This window comes from Ranitomeya imitator, chromosome 5 (genome assembly GCF_032444005.1).
Source record: "Ranitomeya imitator isolate aRanImi1 chromosome 5, aRanImi1.pri, whole genome shotgun sequence".
Lineage (NCBI taxonomy): Eukaryota > Metazoa > Chordata > Amphibia > Anura > Dendrobatidae > Ranitomeya > Ranitomeya imitator.
Genome location: NC_091286.1, coordinates 605,593,977 through 605,621,325, shown reverse-complemented (window position 1 = coordinate 605,621,325; position 27,349 = coordinate 605,593,977). Strand labels below are relative to the sequence as shown.

The following is a 27,349-nucleotide window of genomic DNA, read 5'->3' as shown; positions in this document are numbered from 1 at the left end:
TTCTAAATTCTTCCTGAAAAAATCATTTTATTCTATTTTTTTTTTCCTAAAGTCTCCCTGAAAAAACAAACAAAAAAAAAACAAATCAGTGGGAGATTAATATTGCCCTTTCTGCTTGTGTGCCAGTCTTGACTCCTGGGTGTGCCATCTCTCTCTCTCTCTCTCCAATTGTGGGCCATAGAAAGCCTATTATTTTTTTAGCTTGATTTGGGTTCCAAAATCTACCTGAAAAAATCACTACATCAATCAGTGGGAGATAAATATTGGCCTCTGGGCTTGTGTGCCACTCCTGACTCCTGTGTGCGTCATCTCTCACTCAGTGGGCCATAGAAAGCCTTTTTTTGTTTTACTTGTTTTCTAAATTCTCCCTGAAAAAATCATTTTATTTTATTTGATTTCTAAATTCTTCCTGAAAAAATCATTTTATTCTATTTTTTTTTTCCTAAAGTCTCCCTGAAAAAAAACCAAAAAAAAAACAAATCAGTGGGAGATTAATATTGCCCTTTCTGCTTGTGTGCCAGTCTTGACTCCTGGGTGTGCCATCTCTCTCTCTCTCTCTCTCTCTCCAATTGTGGGCCATAGAAAGCCTATTATTTTTTTTAGCTTGATTTGGGTTCCAAAATCTACCTGAAAAAATCACTACATCAATCAGTGGGAGATAAATATTGGCCTCTGGGCTTATGTGCCACTCCTGACTCCTGTGTGTGTCATCTCTCACTCAGTGGGCCATAGAAAGCCTTTTTTTGTTTTATTTGTTTTCTAAATTCTCCCTGAAAAAATCATTTTATTTTCTTTGGTTTCTAAATTCTTCCTGAAAAAATCATTTTATTCTATTTTTTTTTTTCCTAAAGTCTCCCTGAAAAAAAAAAAAAAAAAAACAAATCAGTGGGAGATTAATATTGCCCTTTCTGCTTGTGTGCCAGTCTTGACTCCTGGGTGTGCCATCTCTCTCTCTCTCTCTCTCCAATTGTGGGCCATAGAAAGCCTATTATTTTTTTAGCTTGATTTGGGTTCCAAAATCTACCTGAAAAATCACTACATCAATCAGTGGGAGATAAATATTGGCCTCTGGGCTTGTGTGCCACTCCTGACTCCTGTGTGCGTCATCTCTCACTCAGTGGGCCATAGAAAGCCTTTTTTTGTTTTATTTGTTTTCTAAATTCTCCCTGAAAAAATCATTTTATTTTCTTTGGTTTCTAAATTCTTCCTGAAAAAATCATTTTATTCTATTTTTTTTTTCCTAAAGTCTCCCTGAAAAAAAAAACAAAAAAAAAACAAATCAGTGGGAGATTAATATTGCCCTTTCTGCTTGTGTGCCAGTCTTGACTCCTGGGTGTGCCATCTCTCTCTCTCTCTCTCTCTCCAATTGTGGGCCATAGAAAGCCCATTATTTTTTTTAGCTTGATTTGGGTTCCAAAATCTACCTGAAAAAATCACTACATCAATCAGTGGGAGATAAATATTGGCCTCTGGGCTTGTGTGCCACTCCTGACTCCTGTTTGAGTCATCTCTCACTCAGTGGGCCATAGAAAGCCTTTTTTTGTTTTATTTGTTTTCTAAATTCTCCCTGAAAAAATCATTTTATTTTCTTTGGTTTCTAAATTCTTCCTGAAAAAATCATTTTATTCTATTTTTTTTTTTTCTAAAATCTCCCTGAAAAAAAAAAAAAAATCAAATCAGTGGGAGATTAATATTTACATTTGTGCTTCAGTGACAGTCCTGCGTGTGTGGCATCTCTCTCATTTGTTGCCACCAACAACAGAGTGTGTAACATTGTGCCTGATTTTCGTTGTGGTCTCACTCACCTGTAAAGGGGTAGCTAAATCATACTGAAGTTATAGCTCACCGTGTAATTTGTGTGACAGCAACAAATACCGTTAGTTTGTTTACGTTTTTAAAACAATGAGGAAGTATGGTGGAAGAGGTCGTGGCCGGGGGCGTTCATTGTCAGCTGGTAATGAGGGTAGTGGTAGTGGTGGAGCATCAGCTGGTCGTGGGAAAAAAAATATTGCACCTAAGTCTGGAGCTGTGGAGCCAGGTTCGTCGTCTGGCTACACAAGGCCTCGAACGCTCCCTTTTCTGGGAGTAGGAAAACCGCTTTTAAAGCCGGAGCAGCAAGAGCAAGTTTTGGCTTATCTTGCTGACTCAGCCTCTAGCTCTTTTGCCTCCTCTCGTGAAACTGGTAAATGTCAAAGCAGCGCATCATTAGTGGATGTTCACGGTCAGGGACAAGTCGCTTCCTTGTCCTCTTCAGCAAAAACAACAACAGAGAAGAATGCAGCAGGTGACACAACGGGTTACTCCATGGAGCTCTTTACACATACCGTCCCTGGCTTAGAAAGTGAAGCAGTTAACAGTCCATGCCCATTACAAGTTGAATCTGACATGGAGTGCACTGATGCACAGCCACAGCCAGACTACTATGCTGGTCCTTTGACTCAGACCACAACATTGCCCTCGCAGGCTGCTGATCAAGAATCATACCCTGATGAGACTATGTTGCCCCATCACGAACGCTATACCACCGACCGACACGGTGACACAGACGAAGTTGCACACGAGCTACAAGAAGAGGTAATAGATGACCCAGTTCTTGACCCCGATTGGCAGCCATTGGGGGAACAGGGTGCAGGCGGCAGCAGTTCTGAAGCGGAGGAGGAGGGGCCGCAGCAGGCATCAACATCACAACAGGTTCCATCTGCCGGGCCCGTATCTTGCCCAAAACGCGTGGCAAAGCTAAAACCTGTTGGAGGACAGCGTGGCCATCCGGTTAAAGCTCAGTCTGCAATGCCTGAAAAGGTATCCGATGCTAGAAAGAGTGCAGTCTGGCATTTTTTTAAACAACATCCAATTGATCAGCGCAAAGTCATCTGTCAAAAATGTTCAACTACCTTAAGCAGAGGACAGAATCTGAAAAGTCTCAATACAAGTTGCATGCATAGACATTTAACCACCATGCATTTGCAAGCCTGGACTAACTACCAAACGTCCCTTAAGGTTGTAGCACCCTCGGCCAATGAAGCTAGTCAGCAACGCAACATCCCTTCCGGCAGTGTAGGGCCACCATTTTCCGCACCACCTGCAGTATCTGTGCAGGTTTCTTTGCCAGGCCAAAGCCGTCAGGGTCAGGCAATCACCAGTTTCGTAGTAGGAAACACTGCATTTAGGGCACCGGTGGCAACAATACCATCTCCCACCGTCTCTCAGTCTGCCATGTCCACCGGCACCCCTGCTAGTTCCACGATCTCCAGCTCTCCAGTCCAGCTCACCCTACATGAGACTATGGTTAGAAAAAGGAAGTACTTAGCCTCGCATCCGCGTGCACAGGGTTTGAACGCACACATAGCTAGACTAATCTCGTTAGAGATGATGCCCTACCGGTTAGTTGAAAGCGAAGCTTTCAAAGCCCTGATGGACTACGCTGTACCACGCTACGAGCTACCCAGTCGACACTTTTTTTCCAGAAAAGCCATCCCAGCCCTCCACCAGCATGTTAAAGAGCGCATCGTCCATGCACTCAGGCAATCTGTGAGCACAAAGGTGCACCTGACAACAGATGCATGGACCAGTAGGCATGGCCAGGGACGTTACGTGTCCATCACGGCACACTGGATAAATGTGGTGGATGCAGGGTCCACAGGGGACAGCAAGTTTGGGACAGTTCTGCCTAGCCCACGGTCTAGGAAACAATTGGCTGTAGCCGTTCGCACCCCCTCCTCCTCCTCTTCGTCCTCCTGCAGAAGCAAGAGCTCGTCCACAGACCGCAGTCGCACAACCACTCCATCCGCAGCTGCCACTGTTGCACACCAGGTCTCCCATTATGGGGCAGCTACTGGCAAACGTCAGCAGGCTGTATTGGCTATGACGTGTTTGGGCGACAACAGACACACCGCGGAAGTTCTGTCCGAGTTCTTGCAGAAAGAAACGCAGTTGTGGCTGGGCACTGTAGATCTTGAGGCAGGCAAGGTAGTGAGTGATAACGGAAGGAATTTCATGGCTGCCATCTCCCTTTCCCAACTGAAACACATTCCTTGCCTGGCTCACACCTTAAACCTGGTGGTGCAGTGCTTCCTGAAAAGTTATCCGGGGTTATCCGACCTGCTCCTCAAAGTGCGTGGACTTTGCTCACATATCCGCCGTTCGCCCGTACACTCCAGCCGTATGCAGACCTATCAGTGTTCTTTGAACCTTCCCCAGCATCGCCTAATCATAGACGTTGCAACAAGGTGGAACTCAACACTGCACATACTTCAGAGACTGTGTGAACAGAGGCGGGCTGTTATGTTTTTGTGGGAGGATACACATACACGGGCAGGCAGTAGGATGGCAGACATGGAGTTGTCAGGTGTGCAGTGGTCGAAGATTCAAGACATGTGTCAAGTCCTTCAGTGTTTTGAGGAATGCACACGGCTGGTTAGTGCAGACAACGCCATAATAAGCATGAGCATCCCCCTAATGCGTCTGCTGATGCAAAGTTTGACGCACATAAAGGATCAGGCGTCTGCAGCTGAGGAAGAGGAAAGCCTTGATGACAGTCAGCCATTGTCTGGCCAGGGCAGTGTACAGGACGAGGTAACGGGCGAAGAGGAGGAGGAGGACGAGGAGGATGATGGGGATGATTATATTTTTAATGAGGAAGCTTTTCCGGGGCCACTGGAAATTGGTGGCGCGGCAAGGCCGGGTTCTGGTTTTTTGAGGGACACAAGTGACGTTGATTTGCCTGAAACTGCCCCTCAACCAAGCACAACCGCAGATTTGAGAACTGGAACTTTGGCCCACATGGCGGATTATGCCTTACGTATCCTCAAAAGAGACACACGCATAACTAAAATGATGAATGATGACGATTACTGGTTGGCCTGCCTCCTTGATCCTCGCTATCAAGGCAAATTGCAAAATATAATGCCACATGAGAACTTGGAACTAATATTAGCAACCAAACAATCAACTCTTGTTGACCGTTTGCTTCTGGCATTCCCTGCACACAGCGCCTGTGATCGTTCTCACACGAGCTGCAGGGGCCAGCAGACCAGAGGAGTTAGAGGGGCAGAAATCAGAAGTGGCGTTGGCCAGAGGGGTTTTCTGACCAGGTTGTGGAGTGATTTTGCTATGACCGCAGACAGGACAGGTACTGCAGCATCAATTCAAAGTGACAGGAGACAACATTTGTCCAGTATGGTTACAAACTATTTTTCATCCCTTATCGATGTTCTCCCTCAACCGTCATTCCCATTTGATTACTGGGCATCAAAATTAGACACCTGGCCAGAATTGGCAGAATATGCATTGCAGGAGCTTGCTTGCCCGGCAGCTAGTGTCCTATCAGAAAGAGTATTCAGTGCTGCAGGTTCAATACTAACAGAAAAAAGGACTCGTCTGGCTACCCAAAATGTAGATGATCTAACCTTCATTAAAATGAACCACAACTGGATTTCGAAATCTTTTGCCCCACCTTGCCCGGCTGACACCTAGCTTTCCTATGAAAAGGTCTTGCCTGTGGACTATTCTGAATGCCTTTTCCAATCTCGTAATTTTCTGCACCTGATTGTCCAGCATACGACATGTTTACACCTCACTAAATGGCCAAACTCCCCACACGGGGCCGTGGTATCGACACTTGGCGACAGCACCCGTGAGAGTGCAGTTTGTCTGAAGAGGTGGGTGAGCCCGCTTTTGGTCGACGGCACTGCCACTGGGTCCCTCCTAGTACAATAAAGTGTCTCTGGCGGTGGTGGTGCGCACCCAACGTCAGACACACCGTTGTAATATGAGGGGCCCTGGGCCTGTACCGCCGGCCACAAGACAGTTTCCCCCCACCCCAGCTCAAACAGAGCTCTACCACTTGCAAAATTATCTCACAGCTCCACCAATGTTTAGTCTATGCGCTGACATCCTTCAATGCCTGCCACTGACAATACCATTGTATTGACATTTTTGTTATGTTAGGCCTTCGATGCCTGTCTGTGGTCACTCCTTCCACTAGGCCTCCACTGACCACACCACTGCTGCCCGTGTACCCCTGGAACCAATTTAAAATTGCCTACAGCCATGTGTTATTATTTTAGGCCTTCGATGCCTGTCTGCGGTCACTCCTTCCACTAGGCCTCCACTGACCACACCACTGCTGCCCGTGTACCCCTGGAACCAATTTAAAATTGCCTACAGCCAGCCCAATTTTTTTATTTTAGGCCTTCGATGCCTGTCTGCGGTCCATTCTTTCAACTACTACTACACTGACCAGGGCACTGCTGCCCGTGTACCCCTGGAACCAATTTAAAATTGCCTACAGCCATGTGTTATTATATTAGGCCTTCGATGCCTGTCTGCGGTCACTCCTTCCACGAGGTCTCCACTGACCACACCACTGCTGCCCGTGTACCCCTGGAACCAATTTAAAATTGCCTACAGCCATGTGTTATTATTTTAGGCCTTCGATGCCTGTCTGCGGTCACTCCTTCCACTAGGCCTCCACTGACCACACCACTGCTGCCCGTGTACCCCTGGAACCAATTTAAAATTGCCTACAGCCAGCCCAATTTTTTTATTTTAGGCCTTCGATGCCTGTCTGCGGTCCATTCTTTCAACTACTACTACACTGACCAGGGCACTGCTGCCCGTGTACCCCTGGAACCAATTTAAATTGCCTACAGCCATGTGTTATTATTTTAGGCCTTCGATGCCTGTCTGCGGTCACTCCTTCCACTAGGCCTCCACTGACCACACCACTGCTGCCCGTGTACCCCTGGAACCAATTTAAAATTGCCTACAGCCATGTGTTATTATTTTAGGCCTTCGATGCCTGTCTGCGGTCACTCCTTCCACTAGGCCTCCACTGACCACACCACTGCTGCCCGTGTACCCCTGGAACCAATTTAAAATTGCCTACAGCCAGCCCAATTTTTTTATTTTAGGCCTTCGATGCCTGTCTGCGGTCCATTCTTTCAACTACTACTACACTGACCAGGGCACTGCTGCCCGTGTACCCCTGGAACCAATTTAAAATTGCCTACAGCCATGTGTTATTATTTTAGGCCTTCGATGCCTGTCTGTGGTCACTCCTTCCACTAGGCCTCCACTGACCACACCACTGCTGCCCGTGTACCCCTGGAACCAATTTAAAATTGCCTACAGCCATGTGTTATTATTTTAGGCCTTCGATGCCTGTCTGCGGTCACTCCTTCCACTAGGCCTCCACTGACCACACCACTGCTGCCCGTGTACCCCTGGAACCAACATCAGAAAATATAAAAATAAGTATTTTGCTTATAAAAAAGAAAATACTGGAGAGATATCAAATGCAGACATTTTAACATTAAAAACAAATACATACAACAAAAATCTGGTACAGTACTAAAAATGGCCACCAGCTACAATAACTTTCTCCTACAAGTAGTTAGCTGAAAGGTTTTTTCAATTTTAAACACAGATATGGCATCCACCGAGTGTTGTCCTGTCGCGTCTTCTTTATATTATTGCCAAGAAGATGCAAAACAATGAAAATAATAAAATCATTATTTACCAAAAAAATAGAGTAAGTCAAAACCACATTGCAAATAATCATTCATTACAAATAAAGAAGCAGGGCGCGTCCGAGGGTGAGTATATACCTAATAAGAATATAATCACCCTCGGACGCGCCCTGCTTCTTTCCGACAGCCTTCCTTCCTAAGAATCAGCCCTTCCGTGGTGTAGAGAGAGGGTTTGTTACACTCCAAGGTGTTCCCCAGGTTGCCTTTCCTGAGCTTCGATCTTCCGGCTCTCGTTTAGTAGTTGTTGGAAACTACGCTGCATTGGGCCTACAAATTGGGTATGGGGTGTAGAGAGATGGTGTGTTCCACTCCAAGGTGTTCCCCAGGTTGCCTTTCCTGAGCTTCGATCTTCCGGCTCTCGTTTAGTAGTTGTTGGAAACTACGCTGCATTAGGCCTACAAATTGGGTATGGGGTGTAGAGAGATGGTGTGTTCCACTGTAGAGAGATGGTGTGTTCCACTCCAAGGTGTTCCCCAGGTTTCCTCGCCAATGCTTCGATCATCATGCTCTCGTTTAGTAGTTGTTGGAAACTACGCTCCATTAGGCCTACAAATTGGGTATGGGGTGTAGAGAGATGGTGTGTTCCACTCCAAGGTGTTTTCCAGGTTGCCTTTCCTGAGCTTCGATCTTCCGGCTCTCGTTTAGTAGTTCTTGGAAACTACACTGCATTAGGCCTACAAATTGGGTATGGGGTGTAGAGAGATGGTGTGTTCCACTCCAAGGTGTTCCCCAGGTTTCCTCGCCAATGCTTCGATCTTCATGCTCTCGTTTAGTAGTTGTTGGAAACTACACTGCATTAGGCCTACAAATTGGGTATGGGGTGTAGAGAGATGGTGTGTTCCACTCCAAGGTGTTCTCCAGGTTGCCTTTCCTGAGCTTCGATCTTCCGGCTCTCGTTTAGTAGTTCTTGGAAACTACACTGCATTAGGCCTACAAATTGGGTATGGGGTGTAGAGAGATGGTGTGTTCCACTCCAAGGTGTTCTCCAGGTTGCCTTTCCTGAACTTCTATCTTCAGGCTCTCATTAAATTGTGGTTAAACGGAACAACTGCATTTGGCATACTAGTTGGTTTGGGGCCTACTATCGGTGTCTGCCACTCCTTGCTGTTCTCCTGGTTTCCTGTCCTGAAATTCCGTTTTCAGGCGCTCGTTAAGTAGTTGTTAATGTTAGACTGCATTTTGCCTACTAGTTGGGTTGGGGCCTACTATCGGTGTCTGCCACTCCTTGCTGTTCTCCTCCACTGAACAAAGCTGTGCCGCCTGTTTACTACGGTTGCCAATTTTGAACTGCATTTCGACTACTTACTGATTTGGGCCTACTCTCTGTGTCAGCCTCTCATTCCAGTTGTCCTCCACTGCAATGCCCCCTGGTTATTCCTGTGTTACCAATTTTGAACTGCATTTAGCCAACTTTATTCTTTGGGCCTATATCTGTGTTTCCTCCTCATCCTGCCCATTGCCCAGCCAGTGATAGATGAGTCTGCTGGTACATTGACCCATAACGCAACATTCCCCGTGCACGCTACACAACAACATTGTGACCCTGCTGAAAGTCAGGTTGCTCTTCCCGCATACCATACCACCTTACACGGGGACAAAGAGGAAGGTGCAGATGAAAGTGCAGGTTCCTTCATCAGGTGGGGAGGAGGAATACTAGTTGGCGACGTCACTGGCACAGGGCCTCTCATAGTACGCAAAAGTGTTGCTGCCGGTGGGAGGCGCCCCCGCCGTGCAAACACACCGCTGTACTTTGAGGGGCCCTGTGCCAGTGCCAATGCCAACGAGTGGGCCCCCCCTGCTTGCTCAGGTTCACAGCACTTGCAAAGTTGAAATACTTACCTCTCCCTGCTCCACTGCCGTGACGTGGTCCAGATTTCCTGGGCCCACTAATTACTTGAACCAGCCCTACCCACCACAACTTTAGCCAAATGACCCCCAATTTCAAATGCCTTCCAATTATTATAAGGTAAATTACGCTTGACAAGCTTCATTAAGAAGAATGGATGGTTTTGACATTAAAATGGGCACTCTAGGTGTTTTCCTGGCCCCCACTCACTGCCGACTATGCTGCCCCATTGACTTGCATTGGGTTTCGTGTTTCGGTCGATCCCGACTTTACGTCATAATCGGCCGATTTCACTCGACCCGACTTTTGAGATAGTCGGGTTTCGCGAAACCCGGCTCGACTCTAAAAAGGTCAAGGTCGCTCAACTCTAGTCACGATATACTTCACTATTCTTAGGGAACAGTCACAACCTCATGTATATGGAAAATACAAATCTTGCTATTTCCATCTCTGAGCTGTAAATGATTGTAAATATGGCTTTTTGACTTTTCTTTATGTTCCCTTTTTTCCTGTTGAAAAACTATTAACAATTCCCTATTGTGGTCCAAAATATTAACATTCCCAAAGACATTTTGACAAAGATATTTGAAGTTAATCCTGAACTAGACTATCGAAGCTCATCCTGGAGGTTACAATTTTGCAGAGCAGCTCTACTTTCTCCTTAACACACATGGCAATGATGTTATTTGAAATGCTTCCATAGGTTACATAGTGCTAAGGTTCACATCGCATACGCTAACGGACTGCGTTAACGCAATGTCCAAAAAGGGATCGCGTTTAGCGATCACGCTAGCGCAGATACCCGATCTGCACTAGCGAGAACGGACTCAAAAAAGCTGCAGACAGCGTTCGCGGTCCGTCACAAAATAACGGAACATCGCTAACGCATGCGCGTTAATGGTGCGCGAACGGATCTGTTACATTGCCTTAGTGGCGCTATGTAACGGATTCCGTTAGCGGATACCCACTAACGCAATGTGAACCTAGCCGAGTGCTATATGTATCTTAAGATAGAGAAGACAGAATTGGTGAGAAACTAATACTACTGATGAGCCTGCCAATAATCCCAAGGACGGGCTTAAAGTCCTCTGTGCAACCACCATTCCTGAAGACAGTAAATGGGAGGTCAAACAAGCTAATTACTCCTCCATTCACATTCAACCTTCTCCAGAAACCCCACAGAATGATGCCAGACCCACAATTTCATAATTGACTGGGAATCCCAGTGGTCAGACCACCACAGGTCTCTCAATTACCATTTACCCTTTGAAACTTTAACATTATTTGGAAGTTCTTCCATCCTCTTGCCCTTTTAACTTGGATGGTATCATGGTGGTATAGTCCACTCTTATAGCAACTAACAGATAACAGGATCATATTATGGCACCAGTGTTTAGGTTCCGTCATGAACTAAAAGAAGTTCTGAGATATCGTCCATTGAAATAAGTGATGGAAAATTTACCCATCTCTGTGCAAAATTAATTTTGCAGGGATTCAATATTATTGCAGCAGCTGATGGTGTCAGACACATCAATGTCAAACAACATGGGAAGCATTAAAAGTCGTGTATCATATAAGATATTATTTGCAGCAGTGTCTAAACATCTCTACGTCTCATCCAACACATTGTATCCCTTCTTTGATGCGTTGACATAGCTCTATTGTAGCGTGTGACATTGAGTCCACAGATTCATGCAGAGTTGCGGAATGAGAGAGATTACATTTGTGACAAGATACATTGTTTATTGGGACTGATATTGTTGTTTATTGAAGATAAAATGAAAAGAATATCACTGGAGACAGGACGATATGAACAACGTGCAATTATTGTGTACTTTTTTTTTGTTCTCAAAGTTAGATCTTTACTGAAAAAAGTTTTCATCTGAAGTGCATTGCATCAGTGGAAAAGCTGGGAGGTGGCCGGTGGGGCATGCGTTGGTGAGTTAACTCTTTGCATATAAGAGCTTGCAATCTAACTAGAATTGGAGCAGTTACCCAATAGGAACATGGTGTTAATTTTGCCCAGGGGTCCTGTCCCTTGTGTTGGCAAGAGAAACATAAACATTGACTCTCATTACCCCAAGAAAAGGAAAGCCTATCCATCACTGGTGCTAGGAGAACTTGAATTTTATTTTTCCTAGAAAGTTTTCTCTCCATATTGCCCTTGGCATGTATCTCCCTGTGCAAATATATTTGGTATTGCTTATTTAGAATAATTAGTAACTGTCAGGTAACTATAGCTATTCAACAATGTCTACTATTTACTCATCATTTTCTGGGTTTTCAGATGCAACACAAAAAACCTTAATATTTTAAATTATAACAAATTGTTATAGCAATTATCATTATCTTGACTGGTAAGCTGCCAAAATGAAAAGTGATATAAATACTTTTTGCTTATAGAGTTTATGATGAAAACTGCACAAGTGGTGACACAAATATTATATGTACATTATGTAAATAGTGACTAATAGACAGATGATAGATAGATAGATAGATAGATAGATACCGCAATAAACAGATAGATAAATAAATAGATATGGGATAGATACATAGATAGACATATAATAGATAGATAGATAGATAAATAGATGATAGATAAGGGATATATAGATAGATAGATAGATAGATAGATAGATAGATAGATAGATAGATAGATAGATAGATAGATAGATAGGAAATAGATAGTTATGTGACAGATAGATAGGTAGACAGGTAGATGATATAAAATAGATAGATATGTGATTGATAGATAGATAGATAGATAGATAGATAGATAGATAGATAGATAGATAATAGATGATGGATAGATAGATAGATCGATAGATAGATAGATAGATAGATAGATAGATAGATAATAGATGATAGATAGATACATAGATAGATAGATAGATAGATAGATAGATAATAGATAGATAGATAGATAGATAGATAGATAATAGATAGATGATAGATAGATAGATAGATAGATAGATAGATAGATAGATAGATAGATAGATAGATAGATAATAGATAGATAGATAGATAGATAGATAGATAATAGATTATATATAGATAGATGATAGATAATAGATAGATAGATAGATGATAGATAGATAGATACATAGATGATATATAGATAGATGATAGATAGATAGATAGATAGATAGATAGATAGATAGATAGATAATAGATTATATATAAATAGATGATAGATAATAGATAGATAATAGATTATATATAGATAGATGATAGATAATAGATAGATAGATAGATGATAGATAGATAGATACATAGATGATATATAGATAGATGATAGATAATAGATTTTTTTTTTTTTTTTTTAAATGCAACAAGGAAAGGAAAAACTGGGGAGGAAGGGGGAGGGGAAGAGGCAGACATAAATGTAAATATCCACGATCAAGAATGAAACAAAAAAAAATTTACAATACATGGGTGCATACATAGCTATGATATCAAACAATTAGAAAATAGATAGATAGATAGATAGATAGATAGATAGATGATAGATAGATAGATAGATAGATAGATAATAGATAGATAGATAGATAGATAGATAGATAGATAGATAGATGATAGATAGATAGATAGATAGATAGATAGATAGATAGATAATAGATGATGGATAGATAGATAGATGATAGATAGATGATAGATAGATAATAGATGATATATAGATAGATGATAGATAATAGATAGATAGATAATAGATAATAAAAAATTGAAGAGCACAATAAAAATAGATGATGGATGCACAGCCTCCCTCCCAAACAAATGTGCAGTTCTAAGGTAAATGTAAAAAAGTTGCAGCACTCCAAATTATGCAAAGAAATCAGTGGACTTGTATTAGCCCGTGTGGTGTGACTACATGGTCTAATAAAAGTCCACTTTTTCTTTGCATATTTTGGAGTGCTGCCTTTTTATTTTTTATAGAAAGATGTATATATGAGCTGTGACTCCTTGCTACAATGTGTTGCTTGTAAATAAGAGATACAACTCACAATGACAACTCTCTGGGCTCTGCTACATCACCTCACTCACTAGTACAATATTTATAAACATTTTCTTTCACAGACACAATCCTTATTTCCTAGATAAAAATATACTGTGTTATTCAATTATCATTGATAAGTAGGTAATTAAGGCGAGTGTGTGTATGATGGGATAGGACGCCGGTTGTGACGGTCTTGGCATTCCCTTATTGTTAGTGCTCCATCTACGTGTCAAGATACGAACATGGTTGGATACTTTTTACATTAGCACCGGTTAATCGGGTAAGCCGTCTATCTCTACACACAATCACACTCTTTCCAGAAGGTCACCAGAGCTATAGCACCGCATCTCCTCTAAATACAGATGTAAAAAATCTAAACGGAAGTGGATGAAATGATGATGCTGGTGATGATTCACGATGCCGGCTAATCCGAGGGATGGCAGTCACTTAGCAGCTCTGTACTTATAGCCATAAAGTAGATATGCAAATAAATCTCAATCAAAGAAAGGTTGGAGAACCTGAGACTGATCACTTTGGCAGCGGTAATGGCCGTGCCGGGAAGATTTGGGATGAGACACACGAATGCCTATTATAGATAAGAAGAACAAGTCTTCTGATCCTTCTGACTTACTGTACTAAATGGAAAAAGTGCAGGATGATGATGAGTGATGAAGGCTGACCAGAAGACGGGACATTTTGGAGAAACACTATTAATAGAGTCAATCTTGAATTGTCAGCGTTAGAATAATATGAATACATTTAATACTATTTTTAGGTAATGAGGAAAAAAAGTACTTGCCCAAGTTGGTACGAACAGGCTGACCGGGCGCTCTAGTTGGGGTGGAAGCTGCTTCCCCGCAACATTCATTTCCCATGCAGATGAATTCCTGTATGAAGTGATCTCCTATCAGTCATTTATTCCAAATGCCAAGCGCTCAGAGGCAGCTGGGAAGAGGAGGCAAGTTATCGGAATAGAAGCATCTTGTGTCTAAGCTAACTAATCCATCACAGGACAGGAGTGTGTATGGAGCAGCAGCCGGTAGCAGTATCAGCAGCAGGGACTCTAAAGCGTTATCACATCCAGAGAGTTCCCCACTGCTTCCCTCTCTCCTCCCTCCATCCATCCCTCCCAGTACAGCACAGCCTCTTTCTCTCACTCTGCTGCTGTTCGCTGTCATTTAGTAACATGTCTCTCCACCTGCTGGCTTATACGCACTTTATTCCACTTTTATTCACTTAACCCGATGTGATTAGACGACTCCAATACTCATTTGCTTAAATACCTTGCGGTAAGCCCATCGTCGAGGAACCTTGCAAGCGACAAAAGGGTTAAAGAGGAATTTCAATGCTCCAAACAAGTCATTGAGATTGATTTTTCTTTTATTACTGATAGTTGCTGGAAAGAGTTTGCATAAGGACTGAAATGTGCATTAAGGTGGTCTTATGGTTTATGTGCTACAAATACAGCCACTGGGTTATTATTAGTGTTGTCACAGGATCTCAGCTCTGCTGTTCGCCCCTACCATGCCTGCATCGGAAACATACTGTGATAGGAGACTGCAACTGGGAATTGTGCCGCTGCTCTAGTAGTCATTTTGAGCGCTCACTTGTATGACAAGAATTTTATCACATAGTGAAGTCATCTGGGTATTAGATACTGTGCAAGGTTTTAGAATTCGTTCATTTCCAATAGCTTAATTGCTGCCTAGATTTTATTCTGCATAGAGAAAGTCACTTTTCCAGTTTATAGTTTTGCACCACAAAATAGTAAAATAGAAGTGAGTGCCTCGTAGCCAAAGTAATTATTTTCCTTCCTCATAATCACTGAAACCTGGCTCACCTCCTCTGACAGTCTCTCCAGCTGCACTTTCATATGTTTGATTCCTCCTCTCTCAACAACCCTCACCCCCACCCGCCACAGCCGCAAGCATGGCGGTGGAGTTGGTTTTCTCCTGTCAGATAACTGTTCATTGAGCCAGATCCTACTGCCAACCTCTGTTACTCTCCCTTCCTTTGAGGTGCACTCTGTGCCCATGTACTCTCCCTCCAACCTCCCATTGGCTGTCATTTTTCCCCCAATGGCCAGCCGCAACCTTCTTCGACAACTTCACCACCTGGCTACCTCATTTAATCTCAACTGACTTCCCCACTATCATTATGGGTGACTTCAACATTCCCATTGACACTTCTCTCTCAGCTGTCAGTAAACATCTATCTTTCACTTCCTCATTTGGCCTCGCTCAATGGTGTTCTGCAGCCACTCACAAAGATGGCCACACACTGGACCTCATCTTCACCCTCCTCTGCCCCATCTAACCTCTCTAATTGACCTCCCCCTCTTTCTGACCACAATCTACTTACATTATCTTCCCTTTCCTTTCCAGGTACACAATCCCCACTCCACAAACTTACACATCATTGCAGATATCTTAAACACCTCGATCCACACTCACTCTCTGAATCCTTTCTGCCTCTTACCAACATAAGTTCCTTACACAATGCAGATGCTGCTGCCACTTTATATAACACCACAACAGCTGTAGCTCTCAAATCGATTGCCCCTATCACACATACCAAAGCTCGCAAAATCAACATGCAACCCTGGCACACCGGTGTGACCAAAGAACTGAGGCAGGCTTCCAGGGTGGGTGAGCAAAGATATAAATGATCCCATTCCAACGAGCACTTAATCGCATTCAAACAGTCCCTCGCTACTTTCAAGAACATACTTGCTGCAGCAAAACAAACCTTTTTCTCATCTCTAATATCCTCCCTGCCTCCCAACCCTAAACAGCTATGCAACACTGTCAGTTCTCTCTTCCATCCCCCAGCACCTCCTCCCTCTCCACCGATTTCAACTGAAGAATTTGCCTTATACATCAAGCAGAAAATTGATAACATCAGAAAAAGCTTTGGCTTACAAACTCCACAGACCCTCCTCCTAACTACTCAGCCCTCCTCTTCCAAAACCAACTTCTCCACCATTACAGAAGATCAACTTTCCATTCTACTCCAAAGATCACATCTCACCACCTATGCAATTTACCAGATCCAATCCCGCCTCATCCCAAACCTCACCTCAGTCTTCATCCCAAGCCTAACCCATTTCTTCAACCTATCACTAACAACTGGTGTTTTCCCCTCATGCTTCAAACATGCCTTAATCAAATCAATCCTCAAAAAGCCCTCTCTTGACCCATCCTACTCTATCTTGCTCTTGTCCCATATCACGTCTCCCCTGTGCCTAATAACTACTGGAACAGCACATCCATTTTGAACTGGCCTCCCACCTCTCCTCCTGCTCCCTCTTCAACCACTTACAATCTGGCTTCCGACCGCATCACTCCACTGACACTGCCCTGACAATAGTCTCCAATAAACTTCTAATTCCAAAGCAAAGCAACACTACTCTGTCCTCCTGCTCCTGTACCTGTCCTCTGTTTTTTGCACAGTGGACCATTCCCTATTACTACAGACCCTCTCATCTCTTGGCATCACAGACTTGGCCCTATCTTGGATCTCATCATACCTAACAGTCCGGACATTCAGCATCTCCCACTCACACTCCACCTCATCCCCTATCTGTCAGTATCTCACAAGGTTCAGTCCTAGGTCTCATACTCTTCTCCATTTACACCTTCTGCCTTGGACAGCTCATGGAATCTCACGGCTTTCAGTATCACCTCTATTCTGATTGACACACAGTTCTACCTCTCTGGACCTGATAACACCTCCCTACTAACCAGAATTTCACACTATTTGTCTTCTATTTCATCACTCTTCTCTGCTAGATTTATAAAACTTAATATGGACAAAACCGAATTTATCATCTTTCCCCTATCTTTCTCGACCCCCTAACAGACTTATTCATTAATGTAAATGGCTACTCACTCTCCCCAGTACCACAAGCTTGGGGTAATCCTTCACTCTGGTCTCTTTTTCAAATCACTAATCCAGGCCCTTTCCACCTGCTGCCGATTTCAACTCAAAAATATTTCCCGGACCTGCACATGCCTCAACCAAGAATCTGCAAAAACCCTAGTCCATGCACTCATCATCTCCCCTTTTTGACTACTGCATCCTCCAGTAAACAGTAATAGTGCATATATCTATATATATAATTGTCTAAGGGTTTTTCCGTCTGTCTGTCTGTCTTTCTGTCTGTCCTGGAAATCCCGCGTCTCTGATTGGTCGAGGCCACCAGGCCTCGACCAATCAGCGACGGGCACAGTATCGACATAGAAATCCCGCGTCTCTGATTCGGCCTCGACCAATCAGCGACGGGCACAGCGACGATGATGTCATAAAGGACGTAGACATCCCGCGTCTCTGGCGGCCTCGACCAATCAGCGACGGGCACAGTATCGACGTAGATGTCATAATGGTTGCCATGGCGACGATGATGTCATAAAGATTGCCTCGACCAATCAGCGACGGGCACAGTCTGCCGCGAATTCTGGAATCATAGTATCGACGTAGATGTCATAATGGTTGCCATGGCGACGATGAGGTCATAAAGATTGCCTCGACCAATCAGCGACGGGCACAGTCTGCCGCGAATTCTGGAATCATCATTGTCCATATACTACGGGGACATGCATATTCTAGAATACCCCATGCGTTAGAATCGGGCCACAATCTAGTATATATATATTTATGTAAACATCACAAAAAAAAATAAACATTTACTTACCTCACAGCACTGACGACATGGGGAGGGCTCCCAGAAGAAGACATGTCTGCCTACGGCTGGCTGTAGCTGGCTGCTGGCTGTGGCTGGAGCTGTCTGGCTGGTCTGCTGGCTGTGCTCTGGCTCTGGTGGCAGGTTTCAGCTCAGGCTCTGGTGGCAGATTTCAGCTCTGGCTCTGGTGGCAGATTTCAGCTCTGGCTCTGGTGGCAGGTTTCAGCTCAGGCTCTGGTGGCAGGGTGTTCTTTGTCTTGCTGGCTGGTAAATGGATGAGTGAAGTCCTCACTGGCATTGTTTATATCTGTTTCCTGGGGTCTGGTCAATTGTATCGGAGCATGCTCAAATTAAAAAAATGGAATGCAGCGCCGGATCTGTCTTTTTCTGGATCCAGCGCATTCCGGTGCTCATAGACTTCCATTGTAGCAAAACGTCGGAAGCCCCAGATCTGGCGCTATATTTTTTTTCACCACAGACAAAAGACATTACTGTAGACATTTTTTCCAGATGCCGGAATAACAATTTGAGCCTGATCCGGTCAAAATCAGATGCAATAGGAGGCCATGCAGCACTATCCGGCGCTAATACAAGTCCATGAGAAAAAACGGATCCAGCGACAGATTTTGCCGTTTTTTCAAAAAATAGCCGGATTTAGCCTGACGGCAAAAACCTGATGTGCGAAAGTAGCCTTAGAAGCCACCATGACAAGCTGTACCCAATCAGGGTGATCCTATCTCTAGTATTCAACCTCTCTGTGTGTCAACAGACCTCAATAAATACCCGCATATGATTATTATTATTATTATTATTATTATGATCCCTCTCATTTTTGGGGATTTGCTTTAATTTTTTGTACCTTGTACATAATGGGGTGTGACTCTTTCTTGGGGGGCTGGGCATTTTGTTTATATAGCTTTCCATGGGCAGGTGTCTGAATAGTCGGTTCTGGGTCTTGATTTGCCCCATCTATTTTAAGGTCTGTTGACAATACTAGTGGTAGAACCATCCAGCTTGGCTTCACCCTGTCAAGGTGGCATGGCTTTTACACTTTTTGGATTAAAATAATGTTATAGGGAATCTGTCATCCCTTGAATGTATATCACCTATTGATATGGGCATACGGGTAATAGAAATGTTACAGTAGTCCTACCTGTATGCCTCATATTAATGGTCTTGTTGTTGAGAAATGTTATATTCTGTCTTCATGCTAATGATTTCTTCCAGGCTCTGGGGTGTGCAGAAATACTTGCCTCCTATCTTCATTGTGATACTACACCCCTCCCATGCACATCAGTTGTGGCACCGGAATCCCAAGCCTGCACGCCTGTGTGAGGGGATCCAGGGCCGTAGTCGTGGCCTGCAATGAGCAGCATACCTTCTGCAAGATCTTCTGCACCATCTGGGTCCCATCTGGTCTGCTGTGGGTTCAATCCTGCTGGTTCCACACAAAGAGAGACAGAGTCCAGTTTCAACTTATGACTGACAACTTTACTTGATTTCTTTTGCAGCATGTCCAGCTCAGTTACAGCAACTTCACAGGAAACATCACAATACACATCCTTGTCTATTCCTGTGCTTTTCCCTACTTCTTTTAGAATGCCCCTGGGTCGTACGGCTTTATCTGGTACCGCAGTGTTCCCCATGTCCAGCTTTACTATCTTTAGGATTCCCCTGTCCGTTTTGCACTAGACATAAGGGAATCTGCCCATGCAGTAAGCTGCCACATCCTGGTGCTGCCCTGCATTTCACGGTGGCTGCTTCTTCAGTTCCCAAGCCCTGGACATCTGGGCTCTTAGCTTCAAATGTTAGGGAGTCGAGCATCATCTGATCTTGTTACTCCCGTTACATTCCCCCTCCTTTAATAATGGTCATCCCCAACCATGTAATGCTTCAAAACTCTAAAAGTTACAGCATAGTACTCCACGCAGAGAGGCAAACATACGAACGAGGTAGACAAAGTCGATTTACGCCGTAGGCATACTCAGTCCTCAGTCTTCCAAGTGGTACCTTCAGTCAATGGAGCCCCGGTCCCATCCTTCTACAGGACCCTAGCACATACAGTTTATTACAAACAAGCTGGACCTGTTCCTCAGGCCCCAAAGCATAAGGGTTTCCCCCTTCCTTTGTGTGAAGTATGGCCCCTTTAAGAACTGTGTGTGCTGCACTTGCCTGGAATAAAGTTCAAGTTAATCATCTCAATGTACAGTAATTTATAGCAGCCGTGCACACAGTTCGTACCTCAGTCCATGGGCATGTTTTTCAATGGAGAGAAAAACAACACTCAACCATGCCCCATACCTGCCACACTACACTCAGCTTTGATGCTTCAGGGCTCCTTTGCCCACAAGGATACGAAACAGTCTTATTTGTTTCATTGATATGGTGCAACAGGCACAGCAGTTGCAATGAAGTATTATCATTTAAAGCATCCACTTGACAGCGGCACGTGTCCCATACTACTCCACTCCACATCGGGCTCCACACTCATGCTCCAGTAGACGACCCTGCAGCTGCAGGTGTCGTGTTCTCCTGGACAGTGACAGGAGAGGGGCAGAACTTGGTCGTTCAGTGACCAGGGAAAAGTGGGCCGATTGCGCCTGTTCCGGGCCTGCATATAACACCAGGTGATAATGTGATGGGCCAAGGGGTGGGGTGTTGCCAAACACTGATCAGCATTCCAGGACTAGGGGCTGAGGTTCACTCACCACCATCTGCCCGTCATCCTGCTCCTGCCGCTCCAGCAACCCAGCCGCGACTGCTCCGCGACCGCCAAATCCCTCCACCACAGCAGCTGTGCACTCCAGAGCAGGCTCCCCTTCCGCCTCATCAGTCCTCTCCCGTTCCCAATGACGATATTCTGACTCCAGCAGCTGACAGCTCAGTAGGTACTGGGAATTGTTCGGTTCAAACTTCATTGGCGACTCCCCTCAGCCTTCTGAATCCTGTCTTTTCCTCCATAACAGTCTCTTCCGGTGCAGCTTCTTCTTCCGGATCGCCGACCTCCTCTGGTACATGATGACATGTGCAGCTGCACACAAGGTTTTCTTCTAGGCCTCATTTGTTCCAAGGTGGTGTCGTTTCTGGCCGCTCCACCCATTTCTCTGTAATCTGTGGGAGGGGCTGAAGTATTCTTCTTTTCAGACGTGTCCACCATGGGTGGGCCAGGGGATGCTGCCACACGGATTTTTGCACCATCAAGTCAGTACACCCATGAGGGACAAGAACAAAGTTGTCGGTCTCCATTTTGGCACCAGTTTCCGACATCTTCAGAGTCACCATCTTTGCCACAGTTAAAGTGTCAGTCACATCCATGTTATCAGTCACATCCATGTTATCAGTCACATCCAGAGTATCTTCATCTTTTCTAATCACATCACTGGCATTCCCATGTTGTAAGGCAGTGGGATCCTGCCGCACTAAGCCAAATGTGAAGGGAGCTAGGGCTGTAGTCGTGGCCCACAAAGATAGCTGCTGGAGCGCACCCTGGCCAACCGACACATACATACTGTACACTGTCCCATGTACAGCATACCTTCTGTAACATCTTCTGCACCATCAGTGTCCTATTTGGTCTGCTGTGGGTTCACTCCTGCTGGTTCCTCACAAAGAGAGACAGAGTCCAGTTTCAACTTATAACAGACAACGTTACTGAAATTCTTTCGCAGTATGTCCAGCTCAGTTACAGCAACTTCACAGGGAACATCACAGTACACATCCTTGTCTGTGCCTGTGCTTTTCCCTACTTCATCTAGAATGCTCCTTGGTCATACCGCTTTGTCCGGTACTGCAGCTTTCCCTCTTTCCAGCTTTACTATCTATGGATTTCTCCTGTCCGTTGCACACCAGACATAAGGGCATCGGCCCATGTAGCAATCTGCCACATCCTGGTCCTGCCCTGCATTCCATGGTTGCTGCTTCTTCAGTTCCCAAGCCCTGGACGTCTGGGCTCCCAGCTTCAAATGTTATGGGGCCCACTGTGTTGCCCAGGCTCTAAGGCCCTCTGACCTGTCTGGGCTCCCTGGCTCTACTGGGCTGTCTGGGTTCCGTGGTCCTACTGGCTTGTCTGGGCTCCCTGGTCCTACTGACTACAATTCAGGAAATCCTCCAACTTACTCACAGATGGCCCTTCCTGTGTTAACTATTTATTATACTAAGCTTCTATTCCTATCCTACAAAGTCCTTCCTCTAGTGGCTAACCTTATAACTGCCCTTTCCCTATCTACCCAATATATACATATACAAATATAACAGCACCAGGTAAATTATATATACATTACATGAATACCAACATGAGAAAAGGGAGTGGAGTACCACATGATCTTGTTACTCCCCTTACACCTGCACTCCCTCAAAAATTCAACCTCTTTCTTCTATGGACACTGCATTCAAGGAACTTCTGTGCAGGCGCAGGCGAGTCACTGTGACCTAGTGATAAGGTGCTCTTCCCATTTTCTCCCTGCAAAGTCATCTCTAGGAACCATGTGTACATAGCGATGACTATGCTGGATAGAAGTGGGGAGAGAACCTTATCGTCGTGCACAATGGAGGACACAGGAGTGGAATGCAATGACCATAGAAGGGAGGAAGAGATATGTATTTTTGAGGGAGTGCAGGCATGGGATTCTGGCTCTGCAACTGACGTGCATGGGGGTAATACTATAATGAAGACAGGAGGCAAGGATTTCTTCCAGGCACCGCATGCCCTGGAGCCTGGAAGACATCATTAGCATGAGGAAATAAAACATGATGTCACAGCAACAAGACCATTCATATGAGGCATACAGGTAGGACTAGTTTAGCATTTCTATTACCTGTATGCCCATATCAATAGGTGATATACATCCCAGGGATGACAGATTCCCTATAACATTATTTTAATCAAAAATGTGTAAAAGCCATGCCAGCTTGACAGGGTGAAGCCAAGCTGGATGGTCCTATCACTAGTATTGTCAACAGACCTTAAAATAGATGGGGCAAATCAAGACCCAGAACCGACTATTCAGACACCTGCCCATGGAAAGCTATATAAACAAATTGCTCAGCCCCCCAAAAAAGAGTCACACCCCAGTATGTACAAGGTACAAAAAATTAAAGCGAATCCCCAAAAATGAGAGGGATCATATGCGGGTATTTATTGAGGTCTGTTGACACACAGAGAGGTTGAATACTAGAGATAGAATCACCCTGATTGGGTACAGCTTGTCATGGTGGCTTCTAAAGCTACTTTCACACATCAGGTTTTTGCCATCAGGCTAAATCCGGCTCTTTTTTGAAAAACGGCAAAATCTTTCTCAGGATCCATTTTTTTCTCATGGACTTGTATTAGCGCCGGATAGTGCTGCATGGCCTCCTATTGCTTACGATTTTCACCAGATCAGGCTCAAATTGTTATTCCAGCATCTGGAAATAATGTCTACAGTAATGTCTTTTGTCTGTGGTGAAAAACCATACAGCGCCAGATCTGGGGCTTCCGACTTTTTGCTACAATGGAAGCCTATGAGCACCCGAATGCGCCGGATCCAGAAAAAGACAGATCCGGCGCTGCATTCCGTTTTTTTAATCTGAGCATGCTCCGATACAATTGACCAGAAAACAGATATAAACAATGCCAGTGAGGCCTTCACTCTTCCATTTACCAGCCAGCAAGACAAAGAACACCCTGCCACCAGAGCCTGAGCTGAAACCTGCCACCAGAGCCAGAGCTGAAATCTGCCACCAGAGCCTGAGCTGAAACCTGCCACCAGAGCCAGAGCTGAAATCTGCCACCAGAGCCAGAGCCCAGCCAGCAGACCAGCCAGACAGCTCCAGCCACAGCCAGCAGCCAGCTACAGCCAGCCGTAGGCAGACATGTCTTCTTCTGGGAGCCCTCCCCCGTGTCGTCAGTGCTGTGAGGTAAGTAAATGTTTATATTTTTGTCATGTTTACATAAATATATATATAAGTTTGGACACACCTTCTCATTTAAAGATTTTTCTGTATTTTCATGACTATGAAAATTGTAAATTGACGCTGAAGACATCACAAATATGAATTAAACACATGTGGAATTATATACTTAGCAAAAAAATGTGAAGCAACTGAAAATAAGTCTTATATTCTAGGTTCTTCAAAGTAGCCACCTTTTGCTTTGATGACTGCTTTGCACACTCTTGGCATTCTCTTGATGGGCTTCAAGAGGTAGTCACCGGAAATGGGTTTCACTTCACAGGTGTGCCCTGTCAGGTTTAATAAGTTCGTTATAATAAATGAAATGTGGATTACATCTGCGCTGCTGCGACAAATAATAGATCCAGATATACTGTTAGGATGTTCGGGTGGTTTATTCAACGCGTTTCGAAGCTCAAAGGCTTCTTCTTCAGGAAGTTTCCACACACAGATATATCTGTGTGTGGAAACTTCCTGAAGAAGAAGCCTTTGAGCTTCGAAACGCGTTGAATAAACCACCCGAACACCCTAACAGTATATCTGGATCTATTATTTGTCGCAGCAGCGCAGATGTAATCCACATTTCATTTATTATAACGATTTTGAGAGGTCGCAACGCCGACCTGTGGATCTGCAGCAGCTGACAACTACACGCTTGTACTGTGTACTACCAGGTGAGCAGTTCTCTCACAATTGATTAAGAACAATCCTGGGAATAAGACCCTATTTGCGCTTTTTTTGTCTCCTATCTTTCAATACTAGGTTTAATAAGTGGGATTTCTTGCCTTATAAATGGGGTTGGGACCATCAGTTGTGTTGAGCAGAAGTCTGGTGGATACACAGCTGATAGTCCTACTGAATAGACTTTTAGAATTTGTATTATGGCAAGAAAAAAGCAGCTTAGTAAAAGAAAAACAAGTGGCCATCATTACTTTAAGAAATGAAGGTCAGTCAGTCTAAAAAATTGGGAAAACTTTGAAAGTGTCCCCAAGTGCAGTGGCAAAAACTATCAAGCGCAACAAAGAAACTGGCTCACATGAGGAGCGCCCCAGGACAAGAAAACCAAGAGTCACCTCTGCTTCTGAGGATAATTTTATCCGAGTCACCAGCCTCAGAAATTGCAGGTTAACAGCAGCTCAGATTAGAGACCAAGTCAATGCCACACAGAGTTCTAGCAGCAGACACATCTCTACAACAACTGTTAAGAGGAGACTTTGTGCAGCAGGCCTTCATGGTAAAATAGCTGCTAGGAAACCACTGCTAAGGACAGGCAACAAGCAGAAGAAACTTGTTTGGGCTAAAGAACACAAGGAATGGACTTTAGACCAGTGGAAATCTGTGCTTTGGTCTGATGAGTCCAAATGTGAGATCTTTGGTTCCAACCACCGTGTCTTTGTGCGACACAGAAAAGGTGAACGGATGAACTCTACATGCCTGGTTCCCACCGTGAAGCATGGAGGAGGAGGTGTGATGGTGTGCTTTACTGGTGACACTGTTGGGGATTTATTCAAAATTGAAGGCATACTGAACCAGCATGACTACCACAGCATCTTGCAACGGCATGCTATTCCATCCGGTTTGTTTAGTTGGATCATCATTTATTTTTCAACAGGACAATGACCCCAAACACAACTCAAGGCTGTGTAAGGGCTATTTGACCAAGAAGGGGAGTGATGGGGTGCTATGCCAGATGACCTGGCCTCCACAGTCACTAGTCCTGATCCCAATCAAGATGGTTTGAGGTGAGCTGGACTGCAGAGTGAAGGCCAAAGGGCCAACAAGTGCTAAGCATCTCTGGGAACTCCTTCAAGATTGTTGGAAGACCATTTCCGGTGACTACCTCTTGAAGCTCATCAAGAGAATGCCAAGAGTGTGCAAAGCAGTCATCAATGCAAAAGGTGGCTACTATGAAGAACCTAGAATATAAGACATATTTTCAGTTGTTTCACACTTTATTGTTAAGTATATAATTCCACTTGTGTTAATTCATAGTTTTTATGTCTTCAGTGTGAGTATATTCCTATTAGGAAGAAAGGCTGCCGGTTAGTACCAGGGCGCGTCAGAGGGTGAGTATAGCGATATTTTTTATTTTAATTCTTTATTTTACACTTAAATATGGATTCCAATACCGATTTCCGATATTGCAAACATATCGGAACTCGGGATCGGAATTCCGATACCAGATTCAGAAGATCGCCGACTCCATGGCCGACCCCACACAGGGGTCGGGTCGGGTTTCATGAAACCCGACTTTGCCAAAAGTCGGCGACTTCTGAATATGGCCGACCCGTTTCGCTCAACCTTAGTGTTGAGCATTCCGATACCGCAAGTATCGGGTATCGGCCGATATTTGCGGTATCGGAATTCCGATACCGTGTTCCGATACTTTCAATATATCGGATACCGGAATCAGAAGTTCCCATAATTCAAAGAGCCTGAATTCAACCAATGAGGAATGATTATAAGTGTGGGCACATCCTGTTCTGCATGGTATGCATGTAACTACTGGCATGGCTGTGATTGGCTGCTGAAATGATGTCATGATGCACTATAAAAGTCGCCGCCGCCATTTTGGGCTCACTCTGCTGTGAATTCAGTTAGGGACAGGACGCTGTGTTCTGACTGAGGGCCAGTTTAGAGATAGCGATTTGCTTCATTGTGCTTTACCCAGGCTAATTTAGCAACCGCTGTGTGAGAACCTTGCTTTTGCCTTGCAGCGCTGTTCACAGCTGTCTGCAAGGTCTCTGTGTGTGAGTGCAGCTCACTCTGTAGTCTGTCCGCAGCCACCGCTGGTTGTAGTCAGCTCAGGGTGCGTCACTGCATCATACTGTTCAATCCATTGTCCGTTTCTCAATTAGTGCAGCCTGCTGCACATTTTTTCAAAGTTATCCTATTAGTGGCTTTCCATCCGTATCCTGCTAGATTGTGGAAAAACACTATATAGGATTACATAGAGGAGCTTGTTTTGGCCTTGCAGCGCCGTTCACGGCTATCTGCATGGTCTGTGTGTGAGTGCAGCTCTCTCTGTAGTCTGTTCTGCAAAAAAATAAATAAATAATAAAGTTCACCAAACACACCAATTTACAGTTGTCTAGGCCACATTAGCTCATATAAAAGTCTAGTCCACACTTTAGAAAATTAGTGTTTCTTATACCTGTTAGGAGCTGTTCAGGAATACGCACACTAAGCCCTTAGTACTTTTCTGCCTATCTTTATCAGTCTATCAAGATGAAGAAGGGAGGGAGGAAGGCACGTGGGCGTGGAGCAGGGAGAGGACGTGGGTATTCTGTGCCTGCTGCGGGCCCCGGTGACTCATTATCACCCAGTCTCAGCAGGGAACAGTCCTTCAAGCGCAGCTTTGTAGGAGATCG

At 44.5% G+C, this 27,349-nt stretch overlaps 1 protein-coding gene across 1 annotated transcript in view; it reads right to left on the bottom strand.

Moving 5' to 3' along the window:
• Nucleotides 1-14,447, bottom strand: part of SNTG2 (syntrophin gamma 2) — a 1,048,529-nt gene extending 1,034,082 nt beyond the window's left edge. The window contains exon 1 of the mRNA XM_069728000.1: nt 14,169-14,447. Coding sequence (XP_069584101.1) covers nt 14,169-14,237 — 69 coding nt within the window. The 5' untranslated portion in view covers nt 14,238-14,447. The remainder of the gene's footprint in view (nt 1-14,168) is intronic.
• Nucleotides 14,448-27,349: the final 12,902 nt, after the last annotated feature.